Consider the following 15,639-nt stretch of genomic DNA (forward strand, 5'->3'; position numbering starts at 1 on the left):
TAAAAACTATCTAAGTAAATTTTAATGCACTGTGTGAATGAATGAAAAAGTAAATAAGGCGTTAAAGTTTATTGTGGAAGGGATGTGTGTGTGTGTGTGTGTGTGGGGGGGTGTGTATGTAAAATGAGGGTAAAGCAAGAAAGTTCCAGGGAACAGGGGCAGGGGCACAGAGGGAAGAGGAGGCCTGATTCTCTTTGGGTGCAAACCCTCTATGTCACAGTTGTGTCAGGGTGGGCATTGCTGAGACTGCCTGAGAGGGGTGAAGCTGGGGAGGGGCGCAGAGCCCTATGCAGAGCTTTTCTGTGCTCTTCCTCTTCTCTGAGACTCTTCCTTCCAGGGGCAGCACAGTGAGAAACACAGGCAATGTGGGAAACTCCCTTTCTTTCTGGAGGTGAGCAAAGCTGGCATTTATTACAGGAGTTCAGGCCTTGGGAATGTTGATTTTATCTAGGTGTGATAAATCGATGACTTCAGTGTAGCCCTAGGATTTGTTTATGGGAGTTCTTAGGAAAGATAAGGACACTGGCCAATGGTTGCTAGGAAGGAGAGCAGAGGGGTTATCCTGCTCACAGCCACCCTGGGCTGGCGTCGTCAGCAGCATGGCATGATGGGACTTGCAGGGGTTTCACAGCAGGCAGGGCTGTGTTTACCCAGAGAGTTAGACACAAACCCAGTGTGATTAATGAGCCTAGGAGGTGTAGAGAAAGAAACCCAGAGGAACACAAGCAAGAAAAACAAACAAACAAATAAACCCAAAGTAACAGAAAACTGTCCTTCCCTTGCAACACAGACAACTGACATTCTTCTGTGTAACAGCAACAAGAAAGAAGCACAGGAGAGGGTGCAGTAGCTTTGTATACAAATCGGGAAGTGAAATACTGGGTTGAAAGACATTTTTGAAATGACCTAGAATGATGATTATAAATGACTTAAGAGAGAGATACAGAGTCTCAAAACTAAATGATTCCCAGTCTAAGGAAGATCAAGGGTTCAGAGGAATTAAATGCTTTATTTTAATTGGTGTAAAAATTAGTCTTAGAGGTGATGTTTTAAAGATTACAGTACTGTGAGAGTTGACATAGTAATTTTTTAGTACTAACGATTGGAAATTTGTGACTGGCTTATTTTGCTAACATGATCATAGCACATTTAAGGTTAGTCAGTAACTAACTGTGTTACTGGCTGGGTTACAGCTCAGTGGCTGAGTGCTTGCCCAGCATGTGTGGGCTTCTTGGTTTGTCCCTAGCCCCAGAAAAACATATCATGGTATTCTCTTGCATTCTGAGACTCCCTCAGACAGAGGAAGAAGGTGGATTCCATCAGGGATGGAGAAGGGAGATCCTGAGCTTGTGAATGTCACACGTGCAATGCAGGAAAAGTATTACCAGGAACCACTGCTTTGGAGGACATGCTTTTGTGGGCTGTTCAGACTGAAACTAGAACACTGTTATTACTGAGTTTGAGTTAAATATTATGAGTACATGTACTTTCAATGTAGGAGCTTCACATTTGTAGCAAAAGTAATGGAACCCCATAACAAGATAAATAATAAGTTAATCAACTCTGTCACATTGCTACACACTTAGGGAACTGTGAAGTTAAAGCTGTCTGAGATACTGCAAGAGGAGAAAAAAAACCCTGTCTCAAATGGGCAGCATTTCAGGGACGTGTTTATTTTTAAACCTATGGTGCTTGAACTATTCAGGTGTGTGTGTGTGTGTGTGTACTAGTTTGAGTTTCATCATCTTCTAGTTCTCCCTCACAAAACAAAACAAAGCAAAAACACTGTATTAGACAGAAATATGTTCAAACGTTAAGCAAAGCAATAAAGGAAATGTTTGATACAATGGAGCCAGACTGGCCGAGCTCTTCTGAAACAATACCAGAGTAGCATCATACCTTTGGAGTGAGTCACACCCTCTGATGCACATCAGCTACCATAAAGGGAAGGCATTTCCTATGGGCATGAAAGCAGAAGAAAGTGTGTCATTGTACTTTCTTGACTTTGGGGTTAGAACGTTCACTTGAAGTAATCAGTAAAATTTGGTGGGCAAAAGTGAAGCAGACCAGTCTCACAGGAAGACCTGGAACTGAACAAGGTTAGATCCATATGAAAGTTCACATGAAGAGTTTCGCTGTGGTTCGTGAAAGTGCCATAGTGAGTTTTCATTTGTTGGCCTTATGAAGGGGTTAGTATGTACCTCAGAATTTAAAAAAAATCAGAATTCTGGGAACAGATTATGGACGTGGATAGAATGGTTCATTGCTCTGTATGTCTTGGATTTTCATTTTAGAAGTATATACTGCCATCCCCAAATAAATAAATAAAAGAAGATAGTGGTTTCTAGGCTTTCGGAATTTCCACAGAGCCTTTTGTTTGCTTTTCTCATTGGCCCTGAGGAGTATTAGGCCAGTTGGTCAGAATGTGGCACCTGAGTCCCTGGTGTGTTTATAGAGAAAACAAGTACGTGATCTGAGATGCACTGGAAAATGTTCCAAAATGTGCTACCTCCTAACCTACTGCGTAATGATAGTGGCATTTTACTTTGCTTTCTGAGTCAATAGCTATTCTAAATATTATAGACTCCTATTGCAACCAGGAGTAAACGGCATTTTCAGTGATTCGTATCTTACTATGAATTAATTCCTCAAATTGAAAACTTAACTTCTGGATATAACTAGATTGTTACAGGAAGCAAATTGTAAAGAATATAAAACTACTAGGCTCACCATGTGCTAGAATTAAGGAAAAAGCATGTAAAAGTAAAAATAAATTTAATTTTTGACCATTTTATGTTTGTTCAAGTAGCTTTTGCAAATACAACTATTCATCAAGGCAGTAACTTGGCACCATAAATCTCACAGAAACGGAATTAAAGTGTGGTCTGGTTTTCATGCAATTAATTGCTATCTTACTTACATTATTGAAAATATGTAGCCTATGGGAGGTTGTTTCAATTGACATCTTTTCATGCTAATTTTTATCTGTCTATCTGTCTATCTATCTATCTATCTATACCCCCCAAAGCAATGTGGCTGCCCTGTCTCACCAAATGGGGATAATATAATAAGAGCCTTTTGGGGAAGGAGGCTTCCAGTCTTCTCATTGCTATATTATCAGCAGAATGTGATAATAGAAAAGGTCCACTACTGTTCTGTGACCCTTGAATGACATACCCTGAACAAGATAATTCTTTTTTTTTTTTTTTTTTTTTTGGTATCCAGGTTGGAACTAGCGACCTCATGCTTGCCCAGCAGGTGCTTATGCTGCTGACCTAATTCCCTGGCTGAACAAGATCATTCATGTCTTCCATGTTGAAGTCATTTTAAAAATTGTAATAATGATCCACTTGGGTATCTGCCTAACACCTGGATATGAATTAATTCACCTGTATTCAACAGTGCATTCATAGTAACGTCCAGTACAGTAGAGCAGACAGAACAAGCTTTAGTGGCTAAGGCGAAGGATCCGTGAGAAAGAAATATCGTGGTGATTTGAAGAAGCAGAAAGAAAACTAACGTAGTCAGTTCTAAAGTCCAGTACTGATCAATAAACAGCCTGCCAGCCTCAGTTTGAATACCCTGCTGTAAAGAAAGACTTTGGATCCTATGATGCAGCTATTTTGAGTTGCTGTGGTTTTGCTAGTGTATATTTCAGTACTCCGAATTTTGTGTTAATTTGAAAATTTAAAATGTAGTGCTAAAACCAACAAAAACAATCATTTAGCATTTATTATGTCTAAAATATATTCTTGTAATTTTATGCAAATATCATGATCACTATTATTCTGTAATAATAATCCAGGGAACTTCAGAGAGATTAAATAGTAAGTGGTAAAGCTGGAATTTGAGCTGTTAATCAGCAACTTAGAACATACAAAAGGCAAAAATGGAACAAAACCCTTTTTAAGTTTGATGTCTTGTTAATTATTTAAACAAAGTATTTTTGATTAATTGATTAATAGAATGAGATTTTAATATACTCTCTTGGTTCCTCCATGGGTAATTTTGATATTTTTAACTCTAGTATGTTTTGTCTGACAGCTCATCATTTCTTATAATGTTTCCTGACAGGTTCCTTTAGTGGGAAGATCCCTTGCTAACCAGCCTTGGCACCCCTACCAATCATGGGCATTGTCTTGAGAGGCCCTTGGGAAGCTTTTACTGCAGAGTAGGGGCTATGTTGGCAGAATGTGCCTTCATTGCTGGTTTGCTGCTTTGAAAGATTAATCAAAGACCAACACATTTCCAGGCTCAGAGGCAGGGTATATAGGAATGGTAGCAAGTTAGAAATTAACTGAGATACAGTTGGCAGCCATAAAGTAGAAAATTTTTAACAACTAGCAATTTATAACAGCTGAGAGGAAGAGGGAGGATGCAGAAAATAGTTAGAATTTAAGAGATGGACAGTTGCCTATACTTTTTTTTTCATGGTACAGTGCTACAGATTAATCCAAGGGTCTCAATACTAGGTAAGCACTCTACCATTCTACCCAGCCTAGGCTGATCTTGAATTTGCAATCCTCCTGTCTCAGCTTCCTTGAGTAGCTGGGATTACAGACACATGCAGCTGTGTCCCACTGGTTACACCTTTCCACTAATTAACAGGTGGGGAATGTGTGCTCTCAGTGAGAATCAAGTCTAGTCAAATAAGTCCTTTTCATTATATCTTATATAAAAAAAGCTAGAGAGAAAATATAAGGTGATTTTTTTAAATTAGTAAAACCAGAGAACAGATTCCTTGGATGTAAAAAATTTATATCCATGACACACACTGAGCAGCAATGTCTGGTCCAAAGATTGGATAGTGGAAAGATACTACATCAAGCTCCTAGGTTACCTGAGGCTGTGTGCGCGCGCGCGCGCGCGCGTGTGTGTGTGTGTGTGTGTGTGTGTGTGTGTGTGTGTGTGTGTAAGCCCATGTCTTTGGAGGTGGGCCATTTTATGGTTTAGACTTAAAAATGTCCTCCAAAAATCGCACATTTAGAGTGGGTCAGGTTGGATGGGATGGGTCAGTGATGGTATGACCTAGAAGGATACATTACTCTCAAATTTGGCTTTTCCCTTCACTCTCTGCTTCCTAGCTGCCATGAGTTGAACAGTTTTCCCCCATCATGCCTTTCTTCTATGTCCATTTCTGCCTTGCAGCCAACTGATCATGGTCTGAAACTGTGAGCCAAAAGGAACTTCTCCTCTTTGAACTTAGGGGTGTTATTTTTGTCCCAATGAAGGGATAGTGATTAACACAGACCATATAAATCTCATTTCAATTCTAGTCACTTGGACATAGGAAGGTAAGACTGAAGTTAATCTCAAACTTTGTGTTTAGATTTTCATTTTAGGCTTAGTAACAATGTCTCTTTACAGGAGTGGAAACCATGCAATTATGCCATTTACATAAATATAAGATTACCTCATTCTCTGCTGCTTTATAATTAAGATAGTTCTTTGCAGTTCTCTTTCATTCTGACCAAATAAAAATACATTTGCCCTCCATGGGAATGGAGGTTACATGGTTATTCAGTATCAATGTTTTTCTTAAGTTATCATTACCAGATACTCTGTGTTTTCATCAAAATTGTTTGCGAAGAGAATAATGATGAATTCATATGGAAAACATCAGAAGTGTTCCAAGGCATAAAACTGAAAATATTATGGTTCCACATACTTTGCTGGAATGAAAGTAGAAACGAAGATGATTTGCAGGTATAAGAAAGCCATAGCTATCAAAATGTGTCCTTTCCACAAATCATGGAAACACTGTTGGAAGGATCCATTTATGCTTATAATTTTTACATTTAGATTTGTTTCACGCTATGTCTACTAAATAGTGTCCTACTAACTAGTCAAATAATTCTCAAGGTTACTGGAAAAGATTAAATGACTTCTAGGTAGCTTGTTTCAGTGCATAATAACTTCATTCATAGCAGGATTTAAATGCTTGGCTCTGCAGTTTAAATTCTTGTCCTTAGTATTAGCACTGTCTGTCTGTCATCTCCATTATCGTAATCTCTGTCTCTCTCCCCATATATTTATATCAAACATATACATTTATAAATGTATCTGTCTGGCACCCTGCTCCTTTCATGTTTAGAATTAATATCTAGACTTATAACTCTTTATAATTTTTGTTGTTTTGTTTGTTGCTAATTTTTCATGTGCTATTCAAGTCTTTGAATTGAAAGACAACAGATTATTCTGAGAGAATAATGTTATTATTGCTGGAGCACTGCATATACACTTTTACATTTGTACCACTGTATTGTGTAACCTGGAGGAGATTGCTTTTTTGTGTCTGTTTGAGTTTTTTTTTTTTTTTTACCTTATTCTAAGTCTTGCTGAAAGATTTAGAAGTCTGTAATTTTACCAACTGCCTGGTAACCCTCACAAGTGCCTCTTGTCTTTCTGTTCTGGTGACTGCATCAATTTATACTTTGTTTTCAGACACGATTTTCTTGCATCTTGCATAACCAAGTCTGCATCATGTCTAGATCTTTTGGTTTTTACATTTGTAAGAAATGTCAACATATGAGAGAATAATAAAGACACCAACTGAAAATAGCTGGTTAATTGGACATGGAAGAAATCTCAGCCCACTCTGGATGAGGCAAAGAAGAAGAACTCTCAGTATTCATGGAGGAAAACGTGTGGATTCTGGAACCTGGAGTTTAAATGATAGTTTGTGTTCTTTTCTCATCAGTTCCTCCCCTTCCATAAAACCATCTCAGAATGGGTTATTGAACAAGCATTAAACTGTGTCAGCTCTGATTCAGAATTCTCCTTTGCAGACCAGTAAAGGAGATGAGAAAATGCTGAACTCCCAAGAACAAGAACTTACACTTGTTGCTTGATGCTAGTCAGTGAATGTGTTCCCTTTCTGCTCTTACCTGATCTTTGGGGTCTTCAGATGCTTATTTCTTGAATTTCCTATGAATAGAAGAGTTGGTTGATGATATTAAAATTTAACTTTATGACTTTCACTGTTCTGGAATTGACTTGGAATGCTGAGTAAGCTATCCACCACTCTTCACCCAGTAGTAACTTTAATGTAGGGTTGTCTCCCTGTATCTTAGCCTTGCTGTGTGAAGGAGGGAGGAAATCATAAGCAAGTTCTGAAGGAATTCATCTTATGGATCCCTTGGAGACATAAAGGCAGAGTAAGTACTGAGCCATCAACCCAGCGCTAGGGCAGGGCCGTGGTACAGTTTCCCATCAGAGTAGACTGGAAGCGCTACCTTTCCTTTACTCCAGTTTTTCTCTTTGAGTTTTCTTAAACTTTTACACCTTTTGCTAGGGAACCTATTCCTACAGAGCAGATAAACAGGAGGTGACACAGAGCAACCACGAAATAAAGTCTTTCTGTCCTGGCCTCATCCAGAACTTCATCTACCCACTGTGATCTTGAACCCCAGATTTTTTCTTCCTGCCTGGGAGGATGCAGAGAAGGTATCAGTTAGAAAAAACAGCATACTGTTAAAAATTCTTAAGCAGATATTTTACATCTTATGTAGTAATTACTATTCATTATAGAGTTCAGCTTTATGAAATGATCAAGGGAGTACTCATACATCTATTGACAGAGTTTTATTATAACATTGCACAAATTATATTATATATATATTTTTAAAATGTATACATAAAGTCAAAGAATGGTTTAATTTTTTTCCTGTTTCAAACAACTTTTATTTTTGGTGAAAAAAATGCAGACACATTTTACACAGCAAATGAATTTTTAGGTCACCCTAAAGAACAATTAAAAAAAATTTAAAAGTACATTTGATTTCAGTTTTTCTCTAATATAATCTTTACTACCATGGCTTGGCTTTCTCTGGACTTTAATAATGTAACCAGATTCTTATTCCATAAATTGATTTTCAGAAGCAAAGCTAAAATGCTTTGAAAATCCTAAATACACCTTCGTATTTTAAATAAAGGCTATTATGCATAAGCAGAGGTGCAAATCAATGTGTGTGCTTTAGACCCCAAGGCTGGCTTTCTACTGAGAACCAAAAAAATAGTGCTGATAACAGCAGTCACTAGAGGGTCTGGGTCAGGCTCTTCTCACCCTGCAGGGCACGCTGAAAGCCTTGTGGCATAGAAGCAGCCTCTCTGGAAGGCTGAGGCCACCAGTGCTCCCAGGGCTGGCCTGGTACATGCCTTCCAGCTAGTTGTGCAGGGACAGCCATGTGCAACAGGGAAATCATGTGTAGGCAGTTGCTTACTCCCTCAGACTCATACATTTCTAAGTTAGAAGCATAAACACTTGATTAGTTTGCAGTCTATGTGGAAAAACATATTTCAGTTTTTATTATGGCTAAGCAAAACAAAACACAATGTAACACAAACAAAAAATTAAGTATACCATTAGAAATAATGGGATTAAACAATGACTTAGTAAAGATTCAGCTAAGGTAATAATGTCAGGGAGCCGGTGAGGTAGGGTGTTCTCTGTGGACTAAAGGGTGAACATCTTGAACGACCAGAAGTGACTTAAAGAGCTGCATTACCATTAGGGTAATATGCACAAAATACCTCTAAACTTTCACTAACCTAAGATAGTTCCATTCAAGCACTGAATTGTTGTAGCTGTTTAATTCAGAAGCCAAGGCTGAAAAAACAGTTTATATATCATCACACTTCTATATCACTTTTTGACTTGAAAATTACAACATTTTCCCCAAATGCTGCTTATGATACATATTTACAAACTTCAATATGTGTTATTCTACTCAACAGTTCCTTTTGCTTTTAAGGAAAGCTGTATTTCGTCCCACAATGTGTGTAGGTATTAATACACCTGACCGTATGTCATATGTAGTTCATATCTACCCACTAATGCCAAAAAGAAAAGAACTACTTTTACAAAGTCTAACACAGGATTTGCTATTGAGATGTACATAGAAGGAAGTTCAATGTATTTTCCTAGATAGGTCCTTTAGAGGATTAAAAATGCATGAAGTGTTATTTACACCGTAATAAACTTATAAATGTCCTATGATATTTCTGTTTCAAGACTGAGTTTCAAGCATAGTTCTAGCAAGTTGGATGCACAAGCCCAAAGCCCTTAGCTTGAGAAAAGAGGCACAGCATGGTCTCCCTACACCAAAAGGATAGGGAGAAAGCAACTTTTGCCCAAGCAGTTCAGTGTGTTAGCAAATACTTTGTGATTCTTAAGTCGTTATTAGTGATATTCTTTTTTTTGGTCTTTTTGAGATAGGATCTCACTGTTCAGTTCAGGCTGGCATTGAACTCACTTTGTAGCCAGCCTGGTCTCGAACCCATAAAGATCCTCCTGCCTCAGCCTCCCGAGTGCTGGGGTCACAGGCATAATCACTGAACCTGGCCTATTAGTTATATTCTTGCATCAATTCAAGGATACAAAAGAAGGTGATGGAAACAACTAGAATTTTTGTTCCAAATGTTTCATCCACTAACGTACATTGCCTTTAAAGCAATCAGCATTTTCCTTTGGCATTAAAAGCACCAAAGTTTAAAAATGTTTAGGAAATTTTCCCACACAATATGATCATAAAAATTTTTTTTAAAAAGAACATAGAAATTTACTGCAATTTAAAAAAATATTATAAGAGTGACAACATATCTAGGTTTGTGGTATGGACCAAAATTTTTAAATTGTCATCATAATTAGTTTATAAGAATATCTAATAAATGTCACAGTAGTCCCATACAGTGAGTTCTGTTATGTTATTTTAAATAATTTGGTCTAGATATGTCACCAGTACATTATTTTTGCTCATCCTCGTCACTGACGGGAACAAGGATCTTCAGTACAAAGCATACTGCATGACCCCTGAGGGTCTGTGGAACCAGGGATACTGGAAAGGGGACAAATCATCCTTTCTGTCACTGTTACATTTTGTGTGAGAAGTGGATCAAAGATTGCAGTGGTGGGTTGCACAAAAGAACTAGAAGCTGAGTAATTCTCTGTTACCAGATAGTTGCCATGCTGCAGAGGGTCAGGGATGGGAATGGCCTGCTGCAGTGACCCATAGGTTGACAAACCATGAGCTTCTTGACTGCCCCAGAAGGTCTGGTACCTGTCAGGTCCTGACTGCTGGACCTCTACGGATGGGCCACAAAGGTCAACCCCAGTACCACTGGACTGAGCATGTGGCTGAGCTTGTTTGGCTTCCTCATCAATACCAAGGCTTATCTCTGCAAGTTTCCTAAACTTAGGGCCGAGTGAGTCCAAGAAGCTGTCATCCAGGTCATCAGCAATGAAACTGCAGCACCCCAGGGAACCCACGGGAGAACTGCGACCATCATCGGTGCCTTCGTTATCATAGATCAGCAAGCAGTCATTGGCTTCTTGGACTCCCTCTTCCTCTGCACAGGCAAATGCTTTCTAAAGATGGAAAGAAAGCAAGTTTTTAAGGAAGACTGCTGAACAATTGAACACTGTTCATAGTACTCGTGTTTCATTATGAATGGCCAAGTTAGGTAATCTACAAAAGTAAAGAAATACTTTTTATTCTAACAATCTAACTAACAACCTCATTCTGAAAATTATTTGGGATCTGCACAATAGCGTGGTTGACATTCCTTCAAAATTGAGGTCTACCTGGGCCCATGCATTAGACTCTTGGATTTCCCTGGATTTAGGTCTACATAGCAAATGGGTGTGATGCCTGGGCTCAATGTGAGGTTCTCTGTGTACAGACATATATATGTTAATATAGTTTTTGTGGTGGAGTGGGGAAGGTCTCTCACTGTGCAGGGTCTCAGACAGTACTCACTCTTGTCAAGAGGCTCTGCATAGATTCTTCAATCCTTGTGGTACCCTGACCCATCACTAGGGCTCACACTGCACCTTGAAATATCCTGCATCTTCAAGTTAGATTAGCACCTTGTGCCAATCTTGCCTGAAATACAGTTTCAGCCTTTATTTACTCAGTAGAGGCAGGAGATTAGGGCATAACCCATTGGCCTGGGAAGTAGGAATGACCAGTTAATTATAAAATCCCAGGACAGCTGGGCAGAACAGTTCCCAAAGCCCAGCTGGTAAATTTCTCAAGCGAACTCAAGCGAGCTTTTTATAAGACGGCCTAGACCTGATGTCAACCTGAGGAGGGAAAATACAGGAAGATGGTGGACACTGAGCTTTTCGCAGCTGTGTTCCTGCTGCTCTCATCCTATAGAATGTACTTATTTTCCTATTTTGACTTGACCCCAAATTGCTCTTCAGACCCTGTTTTTTCCCCTATCTTTAAAAAATGTAAAACTTTGCTACTATCTGCATTTGTCTTGGTCAATGTTCAGGACAGAAGCAATCTAGAAACCACTCCCAAAATCTGCTAACACAACTCTACCACACTTCTCAAAACTCCAGGTGAGGTCCTTTTGACTATACATTTTATGTCACCTGTCTTTTATCATCTAATCAGAGGGGAACAATCTGCCTCTGAAAGTCTTCTCTGCCTTGGTATCCATTTCCCTTTTTGTGCTCCGTTTCCTGACACTTTTCCCGCTCATCACTGATCCATCCCATCCCCTTTTTCCCTTTATTTTTGGGTCATTAATTCAGTGACTCTTGAATTTTTTCGGTCATGAATTCCTTTGAAAATGTGAAGAATATCTCTTAGGAAAATCCACGCATGTGGGTTTTGAACTGCCTTATAGTGTAAGCTAACAAAATAATTGTTTCGTATTATTAAAGAGGCTTCTGTGGATTTCAAAATACAAAAAACTTTTCCCTCAGTTATTTTTCTGTAAGATTCGAGTGGGACTTGACTCTCCCAGCCCTCAACCTGCCTGTCAGCAGAAGTACTGCTCTCAGCAAGGAACTCATCAGTCAGCACAGGATGCTGTAGAGATAAGATAGGACAAGGAATTTTGCAGGTCCTGGACCTGGGGACATCTGAAGACACCTGAAAGTTTATACTGAACCATCAAGAACTCTGCCCATTGGGGTTTAAGACTGCCAGAGAACTTTGCCTACAAATGTTTATTAAAATGTGCCCTGGCCTCTTTCTGTTCCTATAAAAGGAGCACACTTCTCTGTGTTTGGGGCTGACGGCCTTATTGCTCTGTGCCTGCCTGTACCCAGGCACAGTAAATTCCACACCAGGTTACCTTTACAAAGCCTGGTAGTCTCAGCTCCCTCACCCCATATTATATTTCCCAGCTAAAAGGGTGAGGAGTTGGCCACCTGCTATATTTTCTTGCTTTGGGGCTAATTTCTCATTTTGTTTGAATAGTGACCCCAATCTGGCAGCCATTTGAAGTTATTATTTTGACAAAAAGAAACCTAGTTTTTTTTTTTTTTAAAAAAAGTACTTTAATAAGCCATGAAAAATGAACCACAAAGCCACAAAATATAATCAAATAAAAAGATCTCTAATGTAAATAAGATAACGAACCCACAAAACTTGCCACTCACTTACCTGGGAAAAGTAGGAATCTAGGAAATTCATGTTTATGGTCCCATCTGTGTAGTCCTTGAGGGTTCCCCCAGTGGAATGTCTTGTCCTCGTTGTGCCCAGCCCCAGATGCCCAGGGGGACAGGGCCCAAGTCCAGCTCCTGCTCCAAATCCTGCCACAGCTCCGGAACCTGCAGTTGCTCCCACTTTGGTGGCCAGTTCCATTCCAGAAACACCTTCCACCACCGTCCCTCCAGTGTATGTATTTGTACAAACTTCTAGAAACAGGGGAGAAAATTCTCTGACATCTCATGCTGCGCTTTAATGTACTTCTCCCGCTGATCTTTGATGTCTATAAGCGGTTGTCACGTAAAACAAGTATGTGGGAGAAAATATAATTATGTGATTGAAGATGACAGTGTGTTAGGGGAGGCTGTAACAGAGAGGCCGTTAGAGGTGACCAAAGCTCTGAAAGCGCACAAATTAAAAAGATGTGTAGGGGAAATTAATTTCCAGTGACAAGAGGGAGAGATAGAAAAGTGCAAATATTCAGTGTGCACCCACAGCAAGCTCTGAGGCAGGGATTGGATGTTCTCTGGAGAAAAGAAATAAAGCATCTTGGCTTTGACATAGAAGCCAGATGGTGAAGTGGTGGAGCACAGCTATAATTCTTGTACTAGGAAGGCTGATGCAGGAGAATTGCTGTCAGTTTAAGGTCAGCCTGGAACACATAGTGAGATTCTGTCTCAACAAACAAACAAACAAGCAAACAAAAAAAGCTAGGGGAGACCTACATAATACAACCACGTGAATTGGTAGATGCTAATTTGATGTTTTGATGCATAAAGAAAATTAATGAATTGTGACTATTTTACCAATTATTATTATTATTATTATTATTATTTTGGTACCAGGGATTGAACTCAATGACCTTGCACTTGCCAGACAGGCGCTTATGCCACTGAGCTAAATCTCCAGCCCCTCTACCAGTTATCTTTACATGGTGCTTCATGAACTATTTTTTCCCCAGACAGTTTTGAATATAGTTTTTGTTAGGTAAGAATAATAGGAACAGTAAGTGATGATAAGAGAAGCTGATGAAGGCAGCCACATTTGGAGAAATTTTGTGTGAATTTTGAAAGCTGGCTACTTAAGGAGAGTATGCTTATTTTATGCTAAGCATGAAATTAGGAAAATATTTTACTATTAGGCATCATGTCTTACTGTTATTTTAGTTTACACTGTGGCTCTGGGATAATTTGAATAGAGCTGTCACTTGGTAAAGCCAAAGAAATGAAAAAAATCATTTATCACAGCATAAGTGATCATGTCCTATTATGATTAAATTTGAGAATTAGTAATTGAACTCAAATCAGGATATCATTAGTTGGGTGGAAGGAGGAAGTAGAAAAGGATCAGGGATATGCATGTGTGAGATGTTATCTGCAAATGAAACTCCTCATAACAATAGACAGTTGAGTGGTAGATGCATAGATGTTTCCTATATTTTTCTTTTCTTTTCTATATATGTGATCTATTTCCTAATTTAAAAAACAGTAATTAATTGCCTGCTAGCTGTACTTCAGTTTATAAGTTTGCAAAAAGTTTAACAGATCTTCAGCTATTTAAAATGATGGCATCAGTGAATAAATGAACTTATTGAGGTCAATCCTATGTCACAGAAATGACTAGCACTCAAATATTAACCCAGCTTTCTTCACATTTCAGTATTAACAGTTCCCAGCATACACATACATTTATAAATTGAGAAAACAATTTTGAAGGCTTTTAAAAACTATGGCTCCTTTAACCCACCATGGCTTTCAAAAATGAATTTAATGTTTACTTACCAGAACTTTCCACAATATCTACTCCATTAGTCGTTATAGGTGGCACACAGATATTTGTGATTTCCTGCAAATCATATTCAAAAAATAAAAGCACTTAAACTAGATTCAGAACTAGATTCAGAGCAATGTAGATGAGCTGTGGCCCATTTGCAAATAATAACATTACAGTAAGCCCAAATTCTTGCAAGAGTCACTCTTCTTAAGATTTGAATCTTAAGTTTAATTAAGTTAAAACCTGAAAAGGTCACATCCACTACTGCATTGAAGCACTCAACTGGAAGTCACTAAGTCATTTTTTATACTCCTGTCACCTGTCTCAACAGAAATACAATTTTTTTCTGTATATGATTGCAATAATATTTCACAAACATGACTCTCACCTTGTCCTCGGGTTGGGCTCCTTCAATTCCCCACTGGTGAATTGTTCCTTCTGAACCATCAGGAACTGGGATAAAACCACCTGCCATTCCCCCAGCGGGACCCCTTTGGCAGTCACAGGTGAGCAGTAGGAGAGGGACCACTAGCAGGAAATCAAGGCAAAGGTATCAGAAGATTTTTATCAGCTGGAAATCGTTCGACATGACAAAGGTCAGAGATATTACAAGGAACATTTACAATATTTGCAGAAAATTCCTAATGTAAAACAAAATTAATTTCTACATCCAGCATTGGCAATGTTGTATAATCTTTCTATCTCCAATGAACTCATCCATTAATTGGGAGAATGAATCATCACTTCATAGACCGTCATAGTATCAATAAATGAGCTAATTTAGGAAAAGGACAATAGTGAACACTACAAAGATTTACTAGTATTGTTAGGCTGAGCAACATTAGTTATATAAATCAGGTCAGTCCTGCATGTAGTATAAAAAGTTAGACCAACTGCACAATGTAAATTTGACATAATGAATGAAGAATCTCAAAACTTAGGGCTGGTGATATAACTCAGTGGTATAATCACCTGCCTGACAAGGCCAATGTCCTAAGTTTGATATCTGGTCTCCCCCGATGAAAAAAAAAATCTCAAAATTTAGTACAATGCTCCTATAAATGATACTTTATTGCCATGATCAATTCTGTGATTTTATTACATGAATGGGAAAGATTATTTGCAAGGGCAATGACTGGAAACCAGGATGGTCCATATTTTTAGGCAGGCATAATTTTCAAAAATCTTATCTATTATTGTAAGTACAAAAGACACAGGTATTGACTTGATATCAGAAAGCTTTTCAAAGTGTTGAGTGTATTTTTAGTCTGAAAAATGTATTTTGTATTGGTCACAAATTTCAAAACATGGAATTCTGCAAATGGTAAGGTCACATGAAGAAAATGTTATCGTGGAATCACCCAGTGTATTTCCTGTGGCTGCCATTTGGAGTCACACTGCAATGGTCTATGGGACA

At 38.6% G+C, this 15,639-nt stretch overlaps 1 protein-coding gene across 2 annotated transcripts in view; it reads right to left on the reverse strand.

Annotated features, from left to right (window-relative positions):
* Positions 1–7,653: 7,653 nt before the first annotated feature.
* The window catches only part of Dsg3 (desmoglein 3), a 30,791-nt gene continuing 22,805 nt past the window's right edge, over positions 7,654–15,639 (reverse strand). Inside the window, exons 13-16 of one of the 2 annotated variants that reach the window (XM_003474015.3) lie at positions 14,611–14,750; positions 14,231–14,294; positions 12,405–12,658; positions 7,654–10,366 (exon numbers count right to left, since the gene is read on the reverse strand). In XM_003474015.3, the coding sequence (XP_003474063.1) occupies positions 9,764–10,366; positions 12,405–12,658; positions 14,231–14,294; positions 14,611–14,750 (1,061 nt within the window). In that variant the 3' untranslated portion in view covers positions 7,654–9,763. The remainder of the gene's footprint in view (positions 10,367–12,404; positions 12,659–14,230; positions 14,295–14,610; positions 14,751–15,639) is intronic. The other variant, XM_013157069.2, reaches the window with a different exon arrangement.

The sequence above is a fragment of the Cavia porcellus genome, unplaced genomic scaffold (genome assembly GCF_034190915.1).
Source record: "Cavia porcellus strain 051 isolate PalLab524CR breed Dunkin Hartley unplaced genomic scaffold, mCavPor4.1 scaffold_20, whole genome shotgun sequence".
Taxonomy (NCBI): domain Eukaryota; kingdom Metazoa; phylum Chordata; class Mammalia; order Rodentia; family Caviidae; genus Cavia; species Cavia porcellus.